Source organism: Notolepis coatsorum (genome assembly GCF_963971535.1).
Source record: "Notolepis coatsorum genome assembly, chromosome: 2".
Taxonomy (NCBI): domain Eukaryota; kingdom Metazoa; phylum Chordata; class Actinopteri; order Aulopiformes; family Paralepididae; genus Notolepis; species Notolepis coatsorum.
This window is the reverse complement of record NC_140166.1, coordinates 175,436,944-175,463,391: the sequence shown is the minus strand read 5'-3', so window position 1 is coordinate 175,463,391 and position 26,448 is coordinate 175,436,944. Positions and strand designations below refer to the sequence as shown.

General features: G+C 41.3%; 2 protein-coding genes across 5 annotated transcripts in view; one reads left to right on the top strand and one right to left on the bottom strand.

Moving 5' to 3' along the window:
* Positions 1 to 17,432, bottom strand: part of LOC311223251 (magnesium transporter NIPA2-like) — a 42,138-nt gene extending 24,706 nt beyond the window's left edge. Inside the window, 4 exon segments of the mRNA XM_084308023.1 lie at positions 4,159 to 4,319; positions 16,748 to 16,838; positions 17,034 to 17,081; positions 17,234 to 17,432. Coding sequence (XP_084164149.1) covers positions 4,159 to 4,319; positions 16,748 to 16,838; positions 17,034 to 17,081; positions 17,234 to 17,366 — 433 coding nt within the window. The 5' untranslated portion in view covers positions 17,367 to 17,432.
* Positions 17,433 to 17,753: 321 nt separating this feature from the next.
* herc2 (HECT and RLD domain containing E3 ubiquitin protein ligase 2) overlaps positions 17,754 to 26,448 on the top strand; it is a 190,210-nt gene continuing 181,515 nt past the window's right edge. For all 4 annotated transcript variants that reach the window (XM_084309199.1, XM_084309200.1, XM_084309201.1 and 1 more), the window contains exons 1-3: positions 17,754 to 17,816; positions 18,802 to 18,910; positions 26,030 to 26,123. In XM_084309199.1, coding sequence (XP_084165325.1) covers positions 18,839 to 18,910; positions 26,030 to 26,123 — 166 coding nt within the window. In that variant the 5' untranslated portion in view covers positions 17,754 to 17,816; positions 18,802 to 18,838. The remainder of the gene's footprint in view (positions 17,817 to 18,801; positions 18,911 to 26,029; positions 26,124 to 26,448) is intronic.

The window sequence follows — 26,448 nt, the reverse complement described above, 5'->3', positions numbered from 1 at the left end:
TCAAATAGAGAAGGCATGTGTCAGTGGAGTGGGATGTTCTGAAGCCAGATTGGAATTCGTAGATTAGATTTTTTTCCGCTAGGTACTTTTCGACCTGTTCGTAGACTATTTTTTCCATGACTTTCGAGATGGAGGTGAGAATAGAAACAGGGCGGTAGTTGCCTGGGTCTAATTTGCTGCCCTTTTTGTGCAGAGGGGTCACCCTCGCAATTTTGAAGTCCTTGGGGACGTGTCCCTGTTTTATGGAGAGGTTTATTATGTGTGTGATGATTGGGGTGATGGCGGCTGCTGAGTCTCTGAGGAATTTGGAGGGGATGTTGTCATGGCCAGTGGCCTTGTTAGGTTGGAGGGCGCTCAGTTTATTAAGTACCTCATCTGTTGTTACCATTTCCAGCTTGAAGTCGTCCTTGCGGACCCCTAGGTTTTTGTAGTAAGCTACTATGTGTTCTACCCCATAAAGCCCTGAGTGGGAGGGTAGTTTGTTTACCAGTGTTGTGGCTATGTTTGTGAAGAAAATGTTTAAGTAATTGGCTACATCCAGCTTGTCTGTGATGAGCGTGTTGTCCGTTTTTATGTTTATGTTTGAGAATCTGGTTTTAAGTTTTTTACTGCATCCTAGTTGATTATTGAGTAATTTCCAAAGTTCACGTGGTTTGTTTTTGTTTTCCTCAGTTTTGTCATTGATGAAATTCTTTTTTGCAGTTTTGATCATGGAGTTTACGTCGTTTCTTAGTCTGTTTCTTTCTAGTTTGAGTTCAGTCACGTGGGCTTGGAGTTCACTGCTCGTGCTTTTGGTAAGCTTTGACTGACTTTTACGAAACTCAGAGCATTTTTTGTCTCTGGTTTTCATAGCGGCCAGTATTTCGGAGTGCATCCACGGCTCAGCGCGATTTTTTACCCTGGTGGTTCTTAGGGGGGCCATGTCGTTTAGTATTGTTGAGAATTTGGTTTTGAAACCAAGCCATGTTTCTTCAACCAGTGTACCATTGAGTTCATCTGACCAGTCCAGGCTCTCCAGTTCAAGGTTAAAGGCCTCGCTAGAGTAGGTTTTGAGGTCTCTAGAGGCACTATGGTATGCGCCACGAGGGCGCCCGCCCGCAATACGCTTTTTAACATTTATTTTCTTCATGTCCTACAGATATGCTGAATAAGTAAATACAATTGCATTGTTTGTAAACCCTGGAATAAAACACTTATTTTAACCGAAGCAGTCTAAAAAGCTGATTTTACATCAGCATAACAGTTAAAGGCCCAATCAGTAATCCTAATGTAAAGAAATGGCAAACCACCACCACAAATAAGAATAGAGGAACATGTTTCAGTTCCACTTTCAAAACCACTCTCAAAGAACACCTACCGGAGACTGCAATTCGAAACTGGCCCCTGTAAATGTCCTAACCCAACCCCCTCCAATGTACAGTAAATTACCAATAATGGTTCTGTCAATATTCCAATGTACAGTTTTGCTTGTACAGTGCCCCCCCCCCCCTGTACACTGTACAGTCCCCCCCCCTACCCAACCTCCTCCAATGTAGTTTCTACGTCAAATGTATATACTCTCTTTTCTGGACTCTTTTTGTATCACAAACTACTGTATTTACAAATCTGGTATGTCATAAATGTATAGATGTAGCAGTACTGTCTATCTGTACTGTATGTCGTGTGTGTCATATATGTTATGATGAATTGAAAATGGGGGACCCTGATGTAAACAAGACGAAAGTCTCTCTGGTCTGCATCCCCTTAACAATTGTATGTATTGAGCTGTACTGTACCCATTCTGCGATCTGTTAATAAAGTTTTCAATCAATCAATCAGTTCTCCATTTTGAGTGACTGAGCTCCGAAGGACTACAAGTAAATATTAGTTTTAATTGTATTCACTGTATTTTGTTGCTGTTAAAATGTACATAAAACTCTTTAAAAATGCAGGTGAACAAATAGACCGCACATTGATATGAATGATCATTACATTTATATAGCGCTTTTCTAGACACTCAAACCGCTCCCCACAATGTAGGGTGGAAATTGCCTCCTTCACCACCACTGGTAGCACCCAACCTTGGGCTATATAGGCTCAATGGCTGCCATACACTGGCACCAGGCACACATCACACTACACACAATGGCTGAACGGCTCAGGAGACAGGGATTGATGTCAGACAATTAAGGGGGAGGGATGATTAGGTGGCCTTGATATGGTCATGAATCCACAGCTCTGGACTTTTAACATGAAAAATTAGCAGACAAAAATATTTAGCATTTAAATGATTGCACCATGAGTTCAACCATCTGGTCAGGGCTGAAACTCAACCCGCAGAGAACTCCTGCACTCAAGTGACTTCTTCTACAATTACTCTAAATAATCCACGAGGAAGCTAACTAACTGTATGTTCCTTAGATGATTCTAATCACCAAGAAGAAACCATAGATGGCCAGAGTATAACACTTTTTGTTCCTTGAGGCCTGTTTCTTTTGAGAATTCTGAAATGAGGAAAACATGCCATTTTTCACATGTGCATCGTCAGTTACATTTGAGCTTGCAATTTAAAGGGTCCAGGTAAGTAAAGTCACAGTGCCACCTATTGAAATAAGATACAGGTATAAGGCTACTGGAGGGGGGAGGGGGTATTAGTCATGGGGTATGATCTTTACTATAGCAAAAACAACAAAAATATTTTCTTTTTAATAAAAACATTTATTTATGTAAGTCACACAGTAATTAATAACCGTTCCACAATTAATTTAATTGAGTTTGAAACTCAACAGTAAAAACATTTGAGGTAAAAATTACATTTATTTTTGTATTATCAGAATTAGTAGAGTATAAATTGAGCACAGGCACTGTGGGTGTGATAAATATGTTTAGGTATACAAGATTAAGAAAAACAACTATAAAAACATCTAAAAATACATTTTGATAAATTATTTCAAGGAATCGCCATCAATCCATCTTCACTTGTCCCTTTTCTCGCTTCCAGGTAAGCGAGGCCTCATGGGATATTCGAAGCAAAACAACTCCAACAAACACTGTCGTTAGACCACACAGCATGCCAAGGCTATCAGTTATACTGAGTGGAGTCCATTCCTTAAAGAGAATAGCGGAAGCGAGGATGACAGTGGATGTGAACGTCACATAATATATGGCTTCAAACATGTTGGAGCTGAAGTTTTCCAAGGCCTTATTGATGAAGATGAACTGTATGACGATACTGACGGCCAGTGTTCCCAGCAGGCCCAGAAAGAGAACCAGGGCTCTGTTAGTGGACGACCCTCCTCCGCCAAAGGCATCTTGGGCAGCCAGGCCGATCCCCTTGCTACTCGGAACGGTGAAGCTTCCCAGCAGGGAACATATGGCTACATAGACCATGATGTTTGATGTGCCATGAGCCGGAGCAACCCACACAATTAGCACCGTCAGCAGCAGGACCACGAATGAGGAGTACGTTACAAACACTGCATGAAAAGAAAGCACATGATATCAGTGTCAGTGTGATCTCCATTTACAGGGATGGTCCAGTGTCCTTGGTAAAGACGAGCCTAGGCTACAAGAGTAGAATTTTTTATGACCTATATTCTGTGCTTGTAAACGAATGTTTGAAAATCACCTTATTTTAATCACAAGTAATTGTTGAGAATATGTTTTATTTTGAATGTGGGTTGTCGCAATGCATGGCATCCCCTGCTGACCCAGGAATCAGGTGAACTAGCTTTAAAAAAACGTTTTAAAGCCTTCAGTCTCACCTTTAGTGGTGTGATAATAATTATGAGGGTAAAATATACCATACGTATAATTCTGTGAGTTAAAGCAACACGCCAACCTTATGGGAAATGTGTTTACCGTCTTCCCCAGAGTCAGACAAGAAGATAGATACCAATTTCATCTCTGTGTGTTCAGTAGAAAGTTATCCAGCTGCCCTAGCTTATAGCACAAATGAATGGAAGCAGATACGGACCAGCTAGCCTAGCTGTTGGTCAAAAACACCTCTCCCAAAGTTTTAAGCTAGTGGTCCATATCCGTTTCCATTCATTTATGCTAAACTAGGCTAGCTAGCAGCTGGAAATGTTTCTACTGAGGAAAGGCATCCATCTTGTCTGACAATGCCAACGTGTTACTTTAATTACATATTTGAGAAACTTGATTGTACATGTCACAGACCTGGGTCTGCCAGCCTCTCTTCAAGTTCCATGCTTGACGTTACGGCCTCTGCCTTTGGAGCGTGAATGATGAGAACAATAGACCCACAGCAACACAACACGCATCCAAGCTTCCCCAGGATATTCAAATGCTCCTGAAGGATCCTAGACGCCAGCACAGCCCTACATCACAATAGATTCATTTTGATTGGGAAGAAGAGATTAGGATATACAGTACAGGGAGCGTACAAGTGCTGAAGTGTGATGTTTGACACTTGAATTTACCCTGAGGCTACATTTTGCTCCTTTTATTTAGTGCAGATGAAATGGTGGTCAGACAAATCATGCCTGGACTGGAGCTGAATTGTCAAAAGGAATACATTGACTGGATTCAATTTATCGTCATTGTACAGTACAAGTACAACTAAATGCATTTGGCATCCAACCAGAGTACAAGTAGCAGTAAAGTGCACAGACATAGATAAATAATGTATGTATATAGTCTGCAGTGTACATACATGTGTAAAGTGCACAGATAAATGTATGTAAACTGTACACATTGCACAGCATAATATACAGATATAGATAGATGAATATGCAATGTATACACTACAGTGTCATTGCACAATGCTATCATACAGTGCTACATGGATAGATAGGTTGGACATGGTGGTACAACGAAGGTAGTCATGAATGCAAGTCAGTTATAGGCAGCAAATAAGCATGGATTGAGTAAAGGCAACAGAAATGCGCCAGCAGCCCAGCACATAGCCTACAGTAATATTTCAAGATGGTCAACTGTATTTATGGTAATTAATTAATAAATGTTTAGTGGCCAGATGGCATGTGTCTATTTATTTACAGTTACTTCTTGATCAAAATTGTAGGGTTACTTTCCAAGGAGACAAGTGTATTGTAGCTACTGAAGAAATGGGAGCAGTGGTGGCCTAAAGGTTTGAGAAATGGACTAAGGTCACCAAATTAGAATCCTGGGTTTCACTTTTGGCACCCTTAGAGACTGTGTACAAAAACATGTTATTTACCAAAGAAGAATCTTGTTTGCAATACAGCCTAGATCAGGGGTCAGCAACCTTTACTATCAAAAGAGCCACTTTTCCCCCCTCCGACAAAATAAAATGCTCAGGGAGCCGCACAACCTATTTACCCTTAAAATGAAGATAACAGTGTATAATGTTTTATATATCCCCAAGCATACCCCACATTTAGCATAAAACACCTGACAATTGCATACCCAAAGTAATTTGCGATTTATTATACTTTATACTTATAGCACACAGTTTGTTGCATTAATGGAATTATAAAGCAACACAAATAAATTTTTTGACTTTTTATTGCTGTTTTTACTGTCCTCAAACTCTTATGAAGAGGAGAAAAAATACTGGCTGTGTAGACCTATTTTTAAATAAAACACAGAAGGAGACAAAACACTGGTGTCTGTAGACCCGACCGACTTGCTATACTATACTATTCAGGTATATTTGAGTCCTTCCCTTATTTGTGGAACATTTATAAAATAAAAAGTAGTCCACTTTGAAAAAAGACTACCATGTGTAGACCTACCTTGAAATAATAATAATGGCTTGGATTTATATAGCGCTCTTCATGACACCCAGAGCGCTTCACAGAGTCCATTATTCGTTCATACACAGTCATACCGGTGGTGGTAAGCTACAATTGCAGCCAGAGCTGCCCTGAGGCAGACTCACGGAAGCGTGGCGAATAATCATCGCCAAACGGCCCCTCCGACCACCACCAACATTCATTCACATGCATACACATTCATACGAGGCAAGTAGGTTAAGTGTCTTGCCCAAGGACACAACGGCGCTAAAACACAGAAAAGGAGAAAAAACATTGGCATCTGTAGACCTACTTTGAAATAAAACCCTGAACTATGCAGCTCTATTTGAGTCCTTCCCTTATTTGTGGAAAATCTATAAAATAAAAAGTTAAATTCTCATTGTTCGCAAATTTCGCACCAGATATCAGGCATACAGGTAAGCCTGCATCGTTAGTCGTGAAAGCAAATTAATCTGTCCACACTGAATTAAACCCTCTATTTTCCTCAGACTTTCCTTTTTTTGGATTTATCCATGGTTAGCTTACTGGGGGGTAACTCAAGATTAGCCACTTGCAGACGGCAGGGAGAGGCGCAGGGTGTGACGTACTGTATATTTTAGTTGATGAAATATATTTTCATTTCAGTGTCACAGTATGACATCGATCTCCAAAATGAGAGAAAAAAAAACGTGATTGGCTAAAGAGCCGCAGGTTGCCGTCCCCTGGCCTAGATGAAGATATTGATTGATTGATTGATTTGATTGACATTTTTATTAACAGATTGCAGAATGGGTACAATACAGTACGGCTCAATACACACAATTGTTAAGGGGATGCAGACCAGAGAAAGACTTTCGTCTTGTTTACATCAGGGTCCCCCATTTTCAATTCATAACATTTATGACATAAATGACATACAGATATACAGTACTGTTACATCCAGACATTTATGACATACAAGATATACAAATATACAGTACTGTTTACACATACATTAAGCTGAATATTTAACCCAATTTGTTGCTGTATTCTTCTCTACAGCCAGAGCAAAGAACAACAATGTGATCAGAACAACACATACAAAATTAAATAAACAAGGTACATTTTTATATTCAGGGCTTGACATTAACTTTTTGGCTCACTAGCCACTGTGGCTAGTGGTTTTCCAAAGTCACTAGCCACTCAGCATTTTCACCAGCCAAGAATCCCCGCACTCGCGCCCCCACCCAAAAAGTAATAAATATAGGTAATTGGACAATGTAACTGCAAGCATTTGTTTGGACATATGATTTTATTTGAACAGAAACATCTAAAATAACATCTAATCCAAAATGTCAGTAGTGTGGTGTGTGCTAAAATAATATCTAATCCAAAGTGTCAGTAGTGTGGTGTGTGATAAAATAACATCTAATCCAATAACATCTGTCCCCACCCGAACATCCCACCTGCCCAGACAAGTACAAACTTAATTAATTAAATTGTAGAGCACTGTGATATAAAGTGTTACCAATATTTGCTTTGATGTCTAGTCCTCTATTCAGTGTGTGTGGGGGGGGGGGGAGAGAGAGAGGAGAGAGAGATCTGGGGCAGCTGTCCATGGTGCTGAATATTTGCGACGGGGCTGTGTTAGTCTGGAGCCTGTATGCCTCTTAACACATCCCACGCCGGAAACGGCTTACGACGTGTTTCAAGTTCATGCGAATTCTGCCAATCCACGGCGTACAACGTTATTGAGATCATAATTTCATTTTTTCGCCATTTTATTCATAATTCCCTCACAAAGCCTGGTATGATGCAGTGGGAGCATGCACAACTCTGCAACGCTTCAATACTGCCACCTGGTGGATGATCGGCGAGTTGCCAAACCGGAAGTGGATCTCTTGTGATCCCGGTGCATCTGACAAATGCACTCGCATATTGTTGCGGGACTGTATACACACGTCCGTGTGTAGCGATCGCTGCCATAACGCAATAATCGAAACGATTTGGCCGTGTATTATGATTATACAAACCGGAAATGGATTTAGGAGATTGCGTCAAATAAGTGGGATCTTTTTCCTCCAGTCTCATCGTCGAACGGTAAGAGGATGCTGACGTTACTTTCAGCGTGTTTGTTTATTATTATCCATGCAAACTGCTCTGATCAATGTATCACCCATACTACATAAAGCATTTACTGACGATCATGCAATTATAAACGACCCCCCCCCCCCCCCGTTCATCCGCGCATGATCAGTCATAACGTTTAGGATCATGTACAGTTGAAATTTTTAATATAGCGTGTATCGCCAACAAACAGCATTTGATATATATGCGTTTATGCCTATATCTGACGTTCTAGAACTTACTGCAGAAAACGATTAAAACATATTTATATTCTAGACGGTATTTTCGTATGAATATATGAATATATGAATGAAAAAGTAAAACGTTCCTACATCCTGAACGATAATCGATGTTGAATGGGCCATAGTAATGTCAATTTAGCAATACAATTTAAAAAGTTATAGCCCTGCAAAGAAGGTGAACATCTCCATAGGCTTACAGTGCTGGCAGAGAGTGGTATAAGATGCTCAAATTGCGTGGCAGGGAATGTGTTAATGTTAAATGAATGTGGCTAGCTAACAAACACCGTAATATTAGTTAAATAATACACGTTACATAAGTAAGGGATAATGTATAGCTACGAGGTCATAATAATTGACCGACACGGAGTTTAAACGTAGTGAAGGTCAATTATTTTGCGACAATGACCGAGTATAGCTATACATTATCCCGCTTATTACATGGCTAACTTACTAACAATATACCTAATTCATTTTACACCATCGACAAGACGAGATCAAATGCAGACGCAGTTGTTCTGTGGCTCCGTCCGCTGTCAGCCAGTTTTTTTTTATTCGCCTCCTCTACTTTGTTCGTGTTTTCGGACTCGGTCTCATTATCTTTTCAATTTTTTGTTTGTTGATTGTTTGGTTCACCCGGTCTTTTCACACCTACAATATGCCGCCACATTGTAACGTTAAGTTAGCTAACTGTCTGTACTAACCAGTTGAGATATTAATGTTAACAGCGTTCGTTCAGCTGTCAGCTACCACACACACCACACGGAAGCAACACGACACGCGCGATAGGGCGAAGTGGATGGGCCAATGAATGAGCACACTGTGCGCACCCAGTCCTCATGGGAGTTGTAGTATTATATAGTATCACCTGGATTGACTTAATTATTCCAGATGCCTTTTGTAGACTACAATGTTTTTTTCCATAGAAAAAAAAGCCACCCGCCCGTTGGCGGGAAGAATGACGCATTTACCCGCCAATGACGAATTCTACCCGCATTGGGCGGGTGTCAATGTCAAGCCCTGGTTGTGAGTCACAAAAAAATAAAGAAAGAATCCCCCATCTCCTGTATTGCACTGGTGTCTATTCTGATCGCATGAAAAAGTAAAGTGTAGGAATAAAATTCACTCATTAACTCAATCAGCGCCAGAGGTCGCTGTGTACCATGTGGTAAGGCCACCGCTTTAAAGTATAGGAATACATGGCGGTGTTTGCAGGGCTCAAACTATATTATATATCATAGCTATGGATATAATACTATTGCCCATTTGACATCAAGTATCTATCGTTCAATTTGTGAAAAAGAAAAAAAAACGTCATCCATACATTCCCGTTTTATACCATGGTGAATATGAGTATAGTTTTAGAGTAATCCTGTCTAATCCCAGAAAACGACGCTATGCAGCAATATGTGCATTTCACTAAAAACTCGCCTGCATCAACAATCAATCTAAAATCAACACTATATTATCTGTATTATGTTTCATCATGAATACATGAAAGGGTGGGGGGGGGGGGGGGGTCGTTTTTCTATGCTTTGATCGTCACCAACGGAATACGTTACACACACACACATACGCTCGGATCGCAGTGAAGGGATTCTTGGATCAACGCAAGATTGATACCATATAGCCCTTACCTTGACTAGGATGTACTCCAAAAAGAATATTCCAATTATCTGATCGCCATTCCAAGTATTGATGTCGATCGTGTTGCCAACATAATCCACCAAAGAACATGAACCGGGAGTGCTTGATTCTCCTCAATCCATTCGTTATAAACGCTTGTCCTGCCCGACAAGGAAAACCCCGCCCGGACACTTTAGATCGACGCACAGCTCAAGACAGAGAGTTTCAAATTATGTGCAATACCGGCCACAAGGCGGCAGTATTGGACGTTTGCGATCTCAGACTCATTCCCAATGATAACACAGGCCACCTCGATGGATTATGAATGGGAATAACAAATAAAAGAAATAACGATAGAAAACCCGACTTTTCTCGGGTTTGGCGCTCAAGCATCGGCGAGTTAACCCGACTTTATTCGTGAGTGGCGTCTGTCGTAGAAAATATCATCATGTCATTATAGATCTGTGTTGAGATATAATTTTATCTTTGTACAGCTTGACTGGTTATGGCCAGCTAGTATAATGTGTGTGTGTCTCTTTAAAAGGTCCAAAGTACCCAGCTAGCCAAAGCAAGGTCGTGTTATTACTCCCCTACTGAGAACCCAGTTTGTTTATACTTTCATCATCATATCTGATGTATAATGTTACGTCTTGCAAGTGTGTATAAACTATGATTTTCGTAAAAGTCAGTCAAAGCTTACTAAAAGCACGAGCAGTGAACTCCAAGCCCACGTGACTGAACTCAAACTAGAAAGAAACAGACTAAGAAACGACGTAAACTCCATGATCAAAACTGCAAAAAAGAATTTCATCAATGACAAAACTGAGGAAAACAAAAACAAACCACGTGAACTTTGGAAATTACTCAATAATCAACTAGGATGCAGTAAAAAACTTAAAACCAGATTCTCAAACATAAACATAAAAACTGACAACACGCTCATCACAGACAAGCTGGATGTAGCCAATTACTTAAACATTTTCTTCACAAACATAGCCACAACACTGGTAAACAAACTACCCTCCCACTCAGGGCTTTATGGGGTAGAACACATAGTAGCTTTCTACAAAAACCTAGGGGTCCGCAAGGACGACTTCAAGCTGGAAACGGTAACAACAGATGAGGTACTCAATAAACTGAGCGCCCTCCAACCTAACAAGGCCACTGGCCATGACAACATCCCCTCCAAATTCCTCAGAGACTCAGCAGCCGCCATCACACCAATCATCACACACATAATAAACCTCTCCATAAAACAGGGACACGTCCCCAAGGACTTCAAAATTGCGAGGGTGACCCCTCTGCACAAAAAGGGCAGCAAATTAGACCCAGGCAACTACCGCCCTGTTTCTATTCTCACCTCCATCTCGAAAGTCATGGAAAAAATAGTCTACGAACAGGTCGAAAAGTACCTAGCGGAAAAAAATCTAATCTACGAATTCCAATCTGGCTTCAGAACATCCCACTCCACTGACACATGCCTTCTCTATTTGAATGACCACATCAAACAAGAGGTGGACGCAGGCAAATACTGCGGCATGGTCATGCTGGACCTACAAAAGGCCTTTGACACGGTCAATCACTCCATTCTGATTGACAAGCTAAAAGCAATTGGTTTTGATAGTCTATCAGTGAGCTGGATGCAATCCTACCTTGAGGGGAGGGAACAGATGGTGGAGGTAAACGGTACCCTATCCCCCCCCCTCACAGTGAGCTGTGGTGTTCCACAAGGAAGCATACTAGGACCGCTACTGTTCCTAATTTATGCAAATGACATGTCGTCAGCTTGTGACTGCAACTTGTTCCTGTTTGCGGACGACTCAGCCCTGCTGGTCTCTGACAAGAACAAGTTACAGGTTGAAAAAACCCTCAGCTCGGAACTAGGCAGAATCTGCATATGGCTCGCTGATAACAAACTATCATTACACATGGGCAAAACAGAGTCCATTCTCTTCGGTTCAAATAACAAACTCAGCAAGACCGACGGCTTCTCAGTTACAGTGGGTGACAATATTGTCACAAGGAAAGATGAAATTACCTACCTGGGGTCCATCCTAGAGGCTAATCTCTCCTGTGACAAAATGGCATCCAATGTAATAAAAAAAGTCAACCAACGAACTCGATTCTTGTACCGGATCTCCTCTCTGGTAAACAAGAACACCCTGAAGACTCTGGCAGGAGCACTCATTCAGGGGTACTACGACTATGCTTGCACCTCATGGTACCAAAGCACCTCAAAGGCGCTAAAAACAAAATTACAAACATCTCAAAACAAACTGGTCAGACTACTGCTTGACCTTACTCCTAGAACCCACCTCACCCCTGCCCACTTCGACAACCTAGGATGGCTTAGAGTAGACGACAGAGTACAACAACTTGCAATGGGCCTGGTCTACAAGATACACTACACGACCAAGGTACCCATGTACATGTCAAAATACTTCCCAAAGGTCAGTGAATACCACGATCACAACACCAGAGGGAGCTCCACAAATCATGTCAAACCCAGATTCGGCTCAAATAAGGGACTAAACACGTTTCGCAATTATGCCACATCAATGTGGAACGCCCTACCCAAAGCTGTAAAGGAATGTGGATCACTACCCACTTTCAAAACCTCTCTCAAGGGACACCTACGGGAGACTGCAATTCAACACTGGCCCCTGTAAATATCCTAACCCAATCATTCCAACCCCCTCCAATGTACAGTCATTTACCTAGTATGGTTTTGTCAATAGTTCAATGTACAATTGTGTTTGTTTGTACAGTGTCTCCTCCCCCCCCCCCTCAATGTACAGTGTTACTTGTTTATACAGTATGCCCCCCGCCCCCCCCCCCAACCACCTCCAATGTAAATTACCCAGTATGGTTGTCAATATCCCAATGTACCCAACCCCCCCCACCCAACCTCCAATGTACAGTTTCTACGTCAAATGTATATACTCCCTTTTCTTGACTCCTTCTGTATCACAAACAGTACTGTATTTGCAAATCTGGTATGTCATAAATGTATAGATGGAGCAGTACTGACTATCTGTATGTCATGTATGTCATATATGTCTATATGAATTGAAAATGGGGGACCCTGATGTAAACAAGACAAACGTCTTTCTCAGGTCTGCATCCCCTTAACAATTGTATGTATTTGAGCCGTACTGTATTGTACCCATTCTACAATCTGTTAAATAAAGTTTTCATTCATTCATTTCATTCATTCATTCATTCATCTGCCCAGACTTCTTGGTCACTTTGCTGGTCAGATTCAGTGTGTGATTGATTGATTGATTGATTGATTGATTGATTGAACACTTTATTAACAGATTGCAGAATGGGTACAATACAGTACAGCTCAATACACACAATTGTTAAGGGGATGCAGACCAGAGAAAGACTTTCGTCTTGTTTACATCAGGGTCCCCCATTTTCAATTCATCAGTACATATGACATACATGACATACAGATAGACAGTACTGCTACATCTATACATTTATGACAAATACAGTACCGTTTGTGATACAAAAAGAGTCCAGAAAAGAGAGTATATACATTTGACATAAAAACTGTACATTGGGGGAGGTTGGGTATGAGGGGTGGGGTTGGGTGGGTGGGGGGGCTGTACATTGGAGGTGGTTGGGTGGGTGGGGTTGTACAACTTGTACAACTGTACAAGCAAAACTGTACATTGGAATATTGACAAAACCATACTTGGTCATTTACTGTACATTGGAGAGGGGGTTGGGTTAGGACATTTACAGGGGCCAGTTTCGAATTGCAGTCTCCCGTAGGTGTTCTTTGAGAGTGGTTTTGAAAGTGAGTAGGGCGTTCCACATTGATGTGGCATAATTGCAAAACGTGTTTAGTCCCTTGTTTGAGCCGAATCTGGGTTTAACATGATTTGTGGAGCTCCCTCTGGTGTTGTGATCGTGGTATTCACTGACCTTTGGGAAGTATTTTGACATGTACATGGGTACCTTGGTCGTGTAGTGCATCTTGTAGACCAGGCCCATTGCAAGTTGCTGTACTCTGTCGTCTACTCTAAGCCATCCTAGGTTGTCAAAGTGGGCAGGGGTGACGTGGGTTCTAGGAGTAAGGTCAAGCAGTAGTCTGACCAGTTTGTTTTGAGATGTTTGTAATTTTGTTTTTAGCGCCTTTGAGGTGCTTTGGTACCATGAGGTGCAAGCATAGTCGTAGTACCCTTGAATGAGTGCTCCTGCCAGAGTCTTCAGGGTATTCTTGTTTACCAGAGAGGAGATCCGGTACAAGAATCGAGTTCGTTGGTTGACTTTTTTTTATTACATTGGATGCCATTTTGTCACAGGAAAGATTAGCCTCTAGGATGGAACCCAGGTAGGTAATTTCATCTTTCCTTGTGACAATATTGTCACCCACTGTAACTGAGAAGCCGTCGGTCTTGCTGAGTTTGTTACTGTGATTATTTGTTCATGCAATAGGTCCCACTATTTAGTATGGGTTCGAGTCCCTGTGATCTAGTATCACTAAAGTTACAGTGTGGGTTCGAGTCCCTGTGATCTAGTATCACTAAAGTTAAAGTGTGGGTTCGAGTCCCTGTGATCTAGTATCACTAAAGTTACAGTGTGGGTTCGAGTCCCTGTGATCTAGTATCACTAAAGTTACAGTGTGGGTTCGAGTCCCTGTGATCTAGTATCACTAAAGTTACAGTGTGGGTTCGTGTCCCTGTGATCTAATATCACTAAAGTTACAGCAATATGTACTGTGAAGTATGTTGGGAATTACAGGAGTATTACTGAATAGAGAGCCTATTAGGATGCTAGATCCTAATGTGAAACACTGTGATTTGCCATATCTTGCTATGCTCGCTCATGCCTGTATTTTTTATGTCCGTTCTATTTTATAATTTTTTGACTATTTTTAAACTGAATAATATTTTTTTTTTTTGATCTTTTTCCCCCTCCATTTTCCTCCGATTTTCTCCCATCCCAATGTTAGTCGTATGCCAATTCCCAGTCCCTTCCTGGTCGCTGCGCACTTACCCCCCACAGTCAGATCATCTGGGAGAGTGGAGGCTACCACGTGCTTCCTCCGACACACGTCCAGCCAATCACCGCTTCTTTTCACCTGGCAGCGCGGATTCTCATCGAGAGGGCGTAGCGTGTGGGAGGACCACACTATCCCCCTCAAGTCCTATCCGCGCTTAGCAGGCGCCCCGACCGAACTGTAGGAGTCGCTGTTTACAACGACCCGGACCCACCCCACCAGCTTCTCCCACCCTCTAATACAGCCAATTGTATTAGTGCAGACGGCCAGCCAAGCTGGTGACCAGGCATGCGTTGTTCATGGGACGGGGTAGCACGGTGTGCAAGCTCACTCGCTATTTGCATATCAATAGCGCCGGTCGTCAGGTGTGTTAAATACGTTCTCAGACACATTCACACCTAACTTGTTGTGAAGACGTGTTACATTCCATTCGTAGAGGAAATTAGGCACCGTCTTTAGTCTGTGCCCAAGCGAGGGGACATTAAATGCGCATTCGCGGGAGCGCACGCACGTGCCGGGAGCGCGCGTGCACGTGGTGCGTGTCACCCCAGATGATTTCAATAACGCACCACTGCTGGTGACAACCCAGCTCACAGCTCCGGGGTTGGTGACGAACGCAATCTCCGCTCGGCCACCTAACCGCCTTTAAACTGAATCATTTTAAACTATTTTTACTATTTGTGTTACTGAAAACTGTAAGCGGAGAGCCTATTGGGATGTATTTACCTGCACTATTCTTACCCTGCCTACTCTTATACACTGCCTATCAAATTCATGTGTCGGTTATTGCACTTTTTACTTCTTACTGATGACTATTTTTAAACTGAATCATTTTAAACTATTTTTATTATTTGCTAGATCCAAATGTGAAACACTGATTATTTGTTCATGCAATAGGTCCCACTATTTAGTATGGGTTCGAGTCCCTGTGATCTAATATCACTAAAGTTACAGTGTGGGTTCGAGTCCCTGTGATCTAGTATCACTAAAGTTACAGTGTGGGTTCGAGTCCCTGTGATCTAGTATCACTAAAGTTAAAGTGTGGGTTCGAGTCCCTGTGATCTAGTATCACTAAAGTTACAGTGTGGGTTCGAGTCCCTGTGATCTAGTATCACTAAAGTTACAGTGTGGGTTCGAGTCCCTGTGATCTAATATCACTAAAGTTACAGCAATATGTACTGTGAAGTATGTTGGGAATTACAGGAGTATTACTGAATAGAGAGCCTATTAGGATGCTAGATCCTAATGTGAAACACTGTGATTTGCCATATCTTGCTATGCTCGCTCATGCCTGTATTTTTTATGTCCGTTCTATTTTATAATTTTTTGACTATTTTTAAACTGAATCATTTTAAACTATTTTTACTATTTGTGTTACTGAACACTGTAAGCGGAGAGCCTATTGGGATGCTAGATCCTAATGTGAAACACTGTGATTCTACCTGTCTATCTTTTTATGCCCGCTTATGCCTGTATTTTGTACTGTTGTGAAGCACTTTGAACTGCAACCTCTGTATGAAAAGTGCTATACAAATAAAGTTATTATTATTATTATTATTATTATTATTATTTGAACCGAAGAGAATGGACTCCGTTTTGCCCATGTGTAATGATAGTTTGTTATCAGCGAGCCATATGCAGATTTTGCCTAGTTCCGAGCTGAGGTTTTTTTCAACCTGTAACTTGTTCTCGTCAGAGACCAGCAGGGATGAGTCGTCTGCGAACAAGAACAAGTTGCAGTCACAAGCTGACGACATGTCATTTGCATAAATTAGGAACAGTAGCGGTCCTAGTATGCTTCCTTGTGGAACACCACAGCTCACTGTGTGAGGGGGATTGCATCCAGCTCACTGATACTAGACTAATAAACTGTGAACACATGTTGTCTCTGATTGTAAACTGAACTTTCATTTTGTGGCCACAGATGAAATAAACTATGTTTCCTATTTTTAATAACGACTCAGAATGATTTATACAAACGGCTCATCTTTTTGTCCTTTAACATTTCCCATAACACGTCCAATGAGTTAAACGTTACTTACCCAAACAACACCCCAAGGGCTCCCAAGGGTGTGACTATCACAGCTGGGGCCGCATTATAAGCCAGGAAATTCCCGAGCTGGCCCACAATCACTTAATGGAACAATACACATAAATTAAATATATTTATATCACAATATGACGTTTCGGTTTAGAACTGAGCAAGTAAAAAATATATACAATAGTTTAAAAGAGACACCAATTATAGATGTGTTGAATTTCTTATGAATTCACCCCATACAGATCAGGACTGAACATTCAGATAGGTGGCACTGTGACGTTACTTACTGGACACTGTGCCGCTCCACCACACCCCATCTTTCAAATAGGACCCCCCTAGGGTAGAAAGGAATTCAGTTTACACGACCCATGTACATGTAACATCACTGGCTTGTGGCTTGTAATGTTGTATCTACTACAAGTGATGAAAACGGCTTGAAACAGTAACCACATTTAGGTCTACAAGCTAAAACGTATTCTTAATCTACCTCTCTCGCGGGCACGTAATATTCCCTTTTTTTGAAGTACAAATGTCGACCCATTGATGAAACTTGATATGACTGCTATCACTATTCCAACAACTGGGAACGACATTCCACCTGGGCCAATTTCAAAAGTCATCCTGGTCGTTTGTTGTTGATTTGTTTGAGCAACAATGTGGCAACGCGAGAGTGAGCAAAGGTTTCATCGTCCGGGCTGTAGTCCGGAAGTGCTACATCGCGCATGCGCAGTTTGTGGGCCGCCTCCCATCTCAAACTGGCTTGAGCATAGTAACCCCGCCCACGTTTAGTCCCGCCCACATTTAGGAGTGGCGCATAGTTTGTGTAATAGGCTAGTGCGAGTGAGCGGTGTTTTGCCCATAGCCAGGAAAGCATCTCTAAAACTCGAAACCCCATCTCCGCGGCTTCAAGTGATTTAAATCAATCGCATCGAAGCGCCAGATATCGCGACGTCATTTGTTTCCATGCCTCGTGCCCCGGTCCGCGACCTGTCAATCAAGTCCAATATGAACGACTTCGTAATGCACCAAAGCAAGTGAAGGGACGGGCATAGCATAAGAAAAGACTGCAGGTAATTTATTATCCAGTTTATCTGTCAAATCGACATGTTCCTTGCAGCACTGTTGATCATGCCGTGATATTGTGTCTCATCGGATTCAGTGTCATACCATCATTTCACAGCTGTTTGTTCGCCGACGTCTGGGTGATGATGATGGGTGCAGGCGTTAGCTGTCAAGCTAGCTAGTTAGCTAGCTAACATTAACGCCAGCTAGTTACCTAGGTTAGCTAACGTTTATCGGAGTGATTGATGCTGTGTTTATGTGCTGATGCGTTTAACAATAATTGTATCTGCACTAGCCCAGTGCCATATCCTAGGCAGCTTGTCATCCGACGTCTGGATGATGATGATGATGATGATGATAGCAGGTTAGACTAGCGTCAGTGGTGTGTTGTGAAGCTAGCTAACGTGGCTAATTATTGAGCTAACAGCTAGATGACGTTAATCCTACACGTTACTTGCAGCGATTGTTTGATGTTCCATCCATGTCTGCCGTTGCCTTTTTAATAAGAATCGTAACTGCAATCACGTGTAACGTTAGTTGAATTCACAACAAGTTAAATGTGGGGAGTGGGGACTGCTTAATGTGTGTGTGGGGCTATATTTATACTAAGGGTAAAGGTAAACATACCTGGCCTCATACTGAATTATGTAAATATACCTAACTGTTAGTTGACTAGTTAATGTTGGCTTTGTAACGTTATGTGCCTAACGTTAATAACGTTATGTTCCGTAGTGAACACTGGCTGCTTTACAAGGTTAACCTCAGCGCGAACGAAATGTACGAATACAGTATGGAAGTGTATTAGTACCAACTACCAAGCTAACTAGATGGCTATCATCATACTACTAATGTACTAATTGTGCAATGACTACATTTCCATCTACTAAAGAAAGCTTCAACGTTACATGCATAATAGTATTCAGTTAAGGCCCTTCTTACAGTATGCCTTGTGTGATAACGTAGACAGAATTTCAGAAGTGCTTTGTTTTGCAGGTTGGCTGCGTCTGCAGCCAGGAGAGCACAGGGAAGGATGCCTTCTCCATTTTATACCCTCGATGCTCAGCTAAGATTTCATGACAAATGGCTGAAGATAGACTTGCAGGTAAGTTGAGTTACAGACAGAGGATGGCCTCAAAGGAATGGCACCTCAAGATTTCTAAGGATAAAAAGAACATGATACTTCATCCGTTAAGTAGCCTATATTTTTGCCTCTGTACACATTCATATTCCCATAGATCCATTCATTGACACAACCATTGCTTCCCAGTCAGACTAGCTGTCATCATGGCGTCAGCTAATGGGGATCCTAATACAAATTAATAATAATAATACACTTTATTTGTATAGCACCTTTCATACAAGAATTGCAGCTCAAAGTGCTAAATACTGTGACAGTATTATGGGGATGCAAACACTACTGTGCTGTTTGTTTTCACACATATGAGTCATGACCTAGTATTGCACAAGGATTCTTATAGCTGCTTGTTGCCATTATTAGACTGTTGCCAGTCTCAGTGGTACTGAGTTATGTGGGGAATTGAGGACAAGGAATTTTTAAATCTGAATGGATGTTGAAAAGGGAAGGCCATTTTAACTAAACTAAACAATGGCCTTTTCCAAAATAATTGGTGCGCTGTCAGAACAGGGCACCCGGCACACACTACATGATGGGGCAAAGATGGAGCATCACATATTAAACAACCAAACTCTACAAAGATCCTTAACACAGTCAGCCTTATGCACAAATCATGAGACTGTCAAAAAGAAACCCTTTGGGCAAAAATAGCAATAGCCTATTATTGTTATAAATGATTAATTAGTCTGTTGGTTAATTAGTTGGAAAACCCAGAGAAAGCCTTGTCATATTATAATTAAAACCTGATCACATGGAAATATCTGCAACACTACTTGTAGGGCTGGTAGGTATACCGAATTTGATGGTATACCATCATGGATCCACGCAAAGGTATCTATTTTTATAATACCGTCACCTATGATATTATACATATTGGGCAAAGCGTTTTTTTCAAGTTAGTAAAAAAAATGGTTCCTTGCAACAATATTAAAGTAAAAGAAAATAGACTTAAATTAAATGGCACAATGTAAATTGTATTATAAAACAAAGACATTAAAAAAAAGTCATATGACATTGTAATTTATTAAAAAAAAATCGTCCAGCTCTACCTACTTGCCTAGCATTCTACAGAATTAGAACATACTGTATGCCAAAATTGCCAATGTTAGTGCACATTTGTGCACATGCACACGTTCTAGAATACTGACAGGCCAAAGCAGAGGGATGTAGCCTATAGATGGTTTCAAAGTGAGAACAATAACATTGTAAAAGGACCCACTTTTCCGAACTGTTAGGATGGCCAAATTGGGGCTAAATGGGTTTAATGTGTAGGCTAGGCTATATCCCCAAGCCTTGGAGCTCTCCCTCTACCCGAAGATAACACAGACGGGGGTTGCATGTCTGGGCTGGTATCGTGTTTTATGTCGCATGTTATTGACATTTGAAACCAAGATCCTTGACAGCATGAGTTGGCTTTCCGCTTCTCGGTATATCTTCCTGATGCAATGTTGTGCATGAACGTATGCCAATAGAGTTGGGCTGATGGCCACCGACCACTGAGATCCAACACTGTGATTTATTATGAGCTAGCTTTCAGGCAACAGGGAGGAAGATTAAAGAAAGACAGATGAGACGGTGAGGATGGGCTGTGAATGGACTCAAATGTGCAAACAAATTACATTTACTTTAAATTGTAATGGTGTACCTCAGACAAAGAACCATTTAACTTTGCTTTCAGAGTGACAATGTTTTTCAACTTTATTATCTAAAGATGTTAATATCTAAAGATGTTACAAAGACGTATGTTGGCGGCCGGGTAGTGCAGCGGACTAAGCGTCTGTCTACCACCGCAGAGACACTGGTATCGAATCCAGCTGTCAGCGGTGCCTCCGGCTTGGCCGGTCGTCATACTGACACAATTGGCAGTGTCAGCGGGAGGAAAGCCGGTGGGTGGTAATCTGGTCGTTGTAAACAGCGACTCCTACAGTTCGGTCAGGGCGCCTGCACAGCGAGGAAGGGATCTGGGTGAGGTAGTGTGCCCTCCCACGTGTTACACTCACCCAATGAGAGTCCTCGCTGCCAGGTGAAAAGAGGCTGCTGGCTGTCTCCTATGTATCGGAGGAAGCATGTGATAGACTTCAGGGCTCCCTAGACCAGCAAGTAGGGGGCAAATGCGCGCAACAACCAGGAAGGGGAGGTGGGAATTGGCATAACGACTAAAATTGGGATGGGATGAAAATACAAGAAAAATAGGAGGAGAAAAAGTGGATAAAAAAAACAAAGACGTATGTTGTTGTGTACTCATAGTTAACAGTAGAGGTTGAGTAGGTTCTTGTGAAATTTCACATACACACAATATGATTTCAAGATTAATTGATTTGAACTAACGGACCAAAAAAGACACATATGGTTCTTCAGTGTAAGGGTTCAATTAATATCCAACATGTATACAGTACATACTGTATAAAAAGAAAGATGGATTCCAGTTTACAACACAACTGAATCTATGAAGCAGTGGGAACATTACAGTTACTGTTAATCCTTCGTTTACTGTAAAGATGAAGCTCCAGTGCCTATGGCTTACTTTTTCATTTACAGTATTTCCATTTATTATTTTGTAGCAGGCCATTTTAAGCTTATAGTACTTTACAAAATATGGAATATTTTCTTAATCGAGTCAGTCTTTGAAGCTGCATTGTTCTGTGTCATGATAGTACAAAATAGTAGGCTTTTAACATAAACCTGCAGTTTCTGTCACAAAACAATAAGGTTGTAGGGTGATGTAACCACCATAGCCCCAAAACTGGTTCCCACTTGTCCTGGAAAACCTGGAAATTCAAAGACTAGATTTCCAGTCATGGAAAATTGACAAAAATGTCCAAATATCCTGGAAAAGATCTTACGTTGTCCTGGAAATGTTTTATTGTATTTTAGCCCGTAGGTGTGTATTTTGTTTGAAACTCAACTGTTGGTAGGATTATAGCAGTGCTGCCCAATTTGGTCCACCATGGTATCTGACAAGCACATGCTTATTCTCCTCTTATTTAAAGTGCTGTAAAATCCTAACCGCAAAGGTCCGCAATGACTACAAAACTTACATTTTGTGACTGGTGTAGCAGTGAGACGTGAGGCACTTAATCATGAACCCTGCATAATTAAAAAAGGAGGAATAAAACTGGGGTTAAATCTGTCAATACTAGGCCTATCTGTAATTTATATGACCGTTTGTGAGCATGTGCTGTCCTGGATTGTCAAGAAAATCTCCTGGAAATGTCTTGGAAAAGTTTTTTTTCAAAAAGAGTGGGAACCCTGACTAGGGCTGGGTGATATGGCCTCTAAATGATATCGCAATATATTTAGGCTATATCACGACGCACAATATATATTGCAATATTTTGACATTTCCTCTAAAGCACTTAAAATGCTTGATTTAACCCTTTGATGCATATAGTCACGCCAACATGATTATAATAGTCCCTGCAACATATGTCTGCATTAAACCACAAAGTTAAGAGTAGTCTACTGACACACTAATACAATTTTTTTTATTAACATCTAAGACAATTTATATAAAAACTCTTGACTTTTGCACAGTACTGTTTTCTATCCACATTAGCCAAAAATACACACACACTACTGTGAGAAAATAATAATCATTTTTATTATTAGCAATGTTATAACATCCTACTGGTAAACAAAACATTGTAAAGGTGTGTGTGCATCATGTGTATTAACACTATCAGTGCCGGCCTTGTTTTCCTTTTACCCCCTTGAATGCCATCATCCACTTCAATGTTGGCGTTAAAAAACACATAATCTATGTTTTAAATTATGGCTATGTGTCTAATCTGCCCGTCGCTTATCAATGACTTGTTTGCAGTCAACATTGTCGAAACGGATTGTTTTTTAATCTGTTCATATCCTTTTTATAGCATTTCGAAAAGCTATCGTTCTCTCGAAAATTTCCGGAAAATTGAAAGATTCCCCCATAAATGGCATTTATTGGAATATTCTCGAATACACTAGACACGTTGTCATTTGTCGGCCTATTTATGAATCGTTTTCAAATAAACGCTAGATTATCGATAGTATATGTGTACTTATGCACGCTATAGAAGCGGGCTGAAAAATCTATTCTCTCATTTCCTCAACATCACACACGCACACACACACACACACATACACACACAAGGCACATGCTGATATCTCAGTGAATACAGCTCTGATTATCCTAAAACTGGTAACATAGACTCCTTACCTTAGATCAGATGTTCTCCAAAAAGATTATTCCAATTCCTGATCGCCATTCCAAATATCGATCGCGTTTATTGATTGATTATTGGCTGCTGTAAATATATATTCCACACTGCTTTCCAACTCGCGATCACTTCCATGTTCATCAGATCCATCGCCAGCATAATGGAGCCAGTAGGCTCCCCCCACAGGGATCTCCCAGTATAATCGAATGGGCTGCAGTTACACAGGGATAGACGATAGGGGGCGGTATTTCCCCATCTGAGCTCCTAGAGGGTCTGCTGTACCAACGGGAGACTCGGTTGATGAAATATGAATTCAGATCGCTAATAAAAAAAAAACTACATTTCACGTCGTCGGCACTCATAGTGTTAAATATAAATATTTACCTTTTAATTGCATGAAACATTATGAAGTATTCTCTTATGCCACTTTTTCATATATACTTTTGCATATACGTTTATGAAATATCATGTTATGAGCACTATATTGTCTTTGAAGTCGTCTTATTGTCGAGTAAATCTACTGACTGTCTGGGGCTGCTGCTGATTGATTGATTGAAAACTTTATTAACAGATTGCAGAATGGGTACAGTACAGCTCAATACTAACAAACTGCTAAGAGGGTGAAGACCAGAAAAATACCTTTGTCTTGTTTACATAAGGGTCCTCCATTTTCAATTCATCAAGACATTTATGACATACAAGACAGACATACAAATATATGGTACTGTGTAAGAAAGAGAGAACACAATAAAAAAAGAAAAGAAAAAAAAATAGAAATCCGAAGGGAAGAAACTACATTAGAGGGGGTTGGGTGGGGTGGGGGATTTTGACATTTACCGGGGCCAGTTTCTAATTGCAGCCACCCCTAGGTGCTCTTTGAGAGTGGTTTTGAAGGAGGGTAGGGATTCATATTCCTTTTTTGATTAAGAAAATCCAAAAAATATTAAATATATATATATATTTTTTTATGCAGTCAGGTCACTGAACTTAGAAGCAGGCCAGGCCAGTGTTTCTAGTTGCACCAGCGCAATAGTTAGATAACCTAGGTGGGGAATAGGCTTGGGCGGTATCCTTTTTTTCACACCGGCAAACCTTTATGTTATAACACCCCGGTGCACGGTATTTGACGGTATGACGTTCATTTTCATCAGCGGGGGGGGGGGGGGGGGGGGTTTACGTGTAACCAAGTAAACAAATCATCGTCAGCTCTCAGAATGGTAGTCCCGCACCGGTAGAAGCCCGCACCGTTTTAGCGTTAGCATCTTAGCCTATAGCCATGGCAGACTATTTGATTCCTTAAGGGCTAGAAATTGCCTGGGTTTTGGTCATATGCTCCCGAAATGCTCCCGTTGTTTGGCTACTTCTATGTGCAGTGAAAACTACTCGAATACCTAGTCATTGATATGATTGATTTAGTTCAGGGTAATCTAAGATTAGCCGCAGAGCTAACGCTACTTAGCGTGAGCTAACGCTAATTAATCAAGCTCACAGAGAGATAAACAGCTGACAGCGGATAGTACAGGACGATACAAATACAATAAAAAGGCGGGTGGGGGCTGTTGTGTAAACCTTGTACTCTTTAGTTCACATATAATAAGGGACAGAGTATTTGCTTGCTCCACCAGCGCACCACTCCACAACAACACACATCAACTCTCGTCACAACGCTTTACGGTATTTTCACAGCACTTTACATTACCGTAAAACGTGAAGACCGTTGTGACCCACTCGCTCCACTAGACTGGTCTCGCCCTCTGCTGGCGCGTGTGTGCACTACACTCAGTGTGTGCACTACACTCAAAACTCAGTTTCACTGTAATAGAAGCTGAAGCGCATCTGTGATTTTGACGGTGACAACGGTATTGATTTTCAATACCGTCGGTATTTCGAAATACCCCGGTATATTGTAATACCGTCATACCGCCCAAGCCTAGTGGGGAACAACCAGGAGATCACTGCAACTCACACAAGTTGGAGAACTATCTCTCTCTCTTGCTCTCACACACACACAAGGGAGCCGCATGTGATTGGTGGAGGCGGGACCCTTACAAAAAACTGCTAATCATTGACACATGCTAGCCTGTAATAATCCCCGCCAGAAAAATCTACTTTGCATTTGATATATTGCAAATATATGCCATCACACACACTGGCATTTAAAGGGTTAGAATTATAAAATGAATATGTGGTGTTATGATCAGGGCTGTATTTTTGATCAATTACAAAAAAACTGAAAATCCATAAAAATCTGTGTTGTTGCTAATCATACATATGCTAGCCTGTTTTTTAACAATAATTTGTGATGCCATCACAAACACTGGCATTTAAAGGGTACAAATAAAAAAATTCCCCAGACCCCCTGCTTAAAAAGTGGCCTGACTGGGGCTATATTTTGCACTATATTTCCTGGCCTGAATGATTTCCCCAGTCCGGCCCTGGTTAAAAGCCTCCAATGCTTATTAGTGTGTGTGTGTTTGAACGTTTGCATGTTTCAACCATACATTTCCATTTATAAAAAAATAAAATATATATATGTATATATATATATATTTTTTTTCTTTTACCTCCTATAATAGTGGGGGTCGCGGCTCTCTGACTTATTTGGGGGTCGCAGCCTGAAAAGTTTGGGAACCCCTGGCGTAGTGTATCTTGTAGACCAGGCCCATTGCAAGTCGCTGTTATCTGTCGTTTACTCTAGAAGACGACAGAGTTGTTGTTGTTGTTGTGGTGTTTGCGTCAAGTATTTTTAGAGGCTTGTGGGTCAAATGTGTGCTGTGCGGTTGATACTCTGTTTGACTACGCTGACAACTATGTTAAAATTGCATGTGTAATTCATGCTCTCCCTCCCTCTCACTCTCTTTTTCGCTCTCTCTCTCTTGCTCTACAGCGAGCATTCTCTCCAGAGGGGCTGAGTGAGATGTGGAATGAAATGGTGAAGGATGAAGAGATAACATTCAATGGAGAGGAATCAGCTCACCCAGGTAAAGACTCTTCTTCTTCGACGCCCATCAGCCCCTTAACACTTTGAGTGCCAGCAGGGGGCGCACGATTTAGCGCTTGAGTGCCAGCGCTGTAGTCAATGGGAGGGGACGAGCACATTTGCAAACGCATAAACTATATCTTAAAGGGGACCTGCATTGCTATTCCTAGCACTATTTGGGCAACTTTACACAATTCCTGTGAGTCTATGGAAGACATCTGTAAGGTTTATTAAAAAAAAAATCATTGTTTTATATTTCTAATGGAGTACTCAAAAGCATAATTTTCCAGCCTCAATATTTCAGGCTGATATTGGCTGGGCTCCGC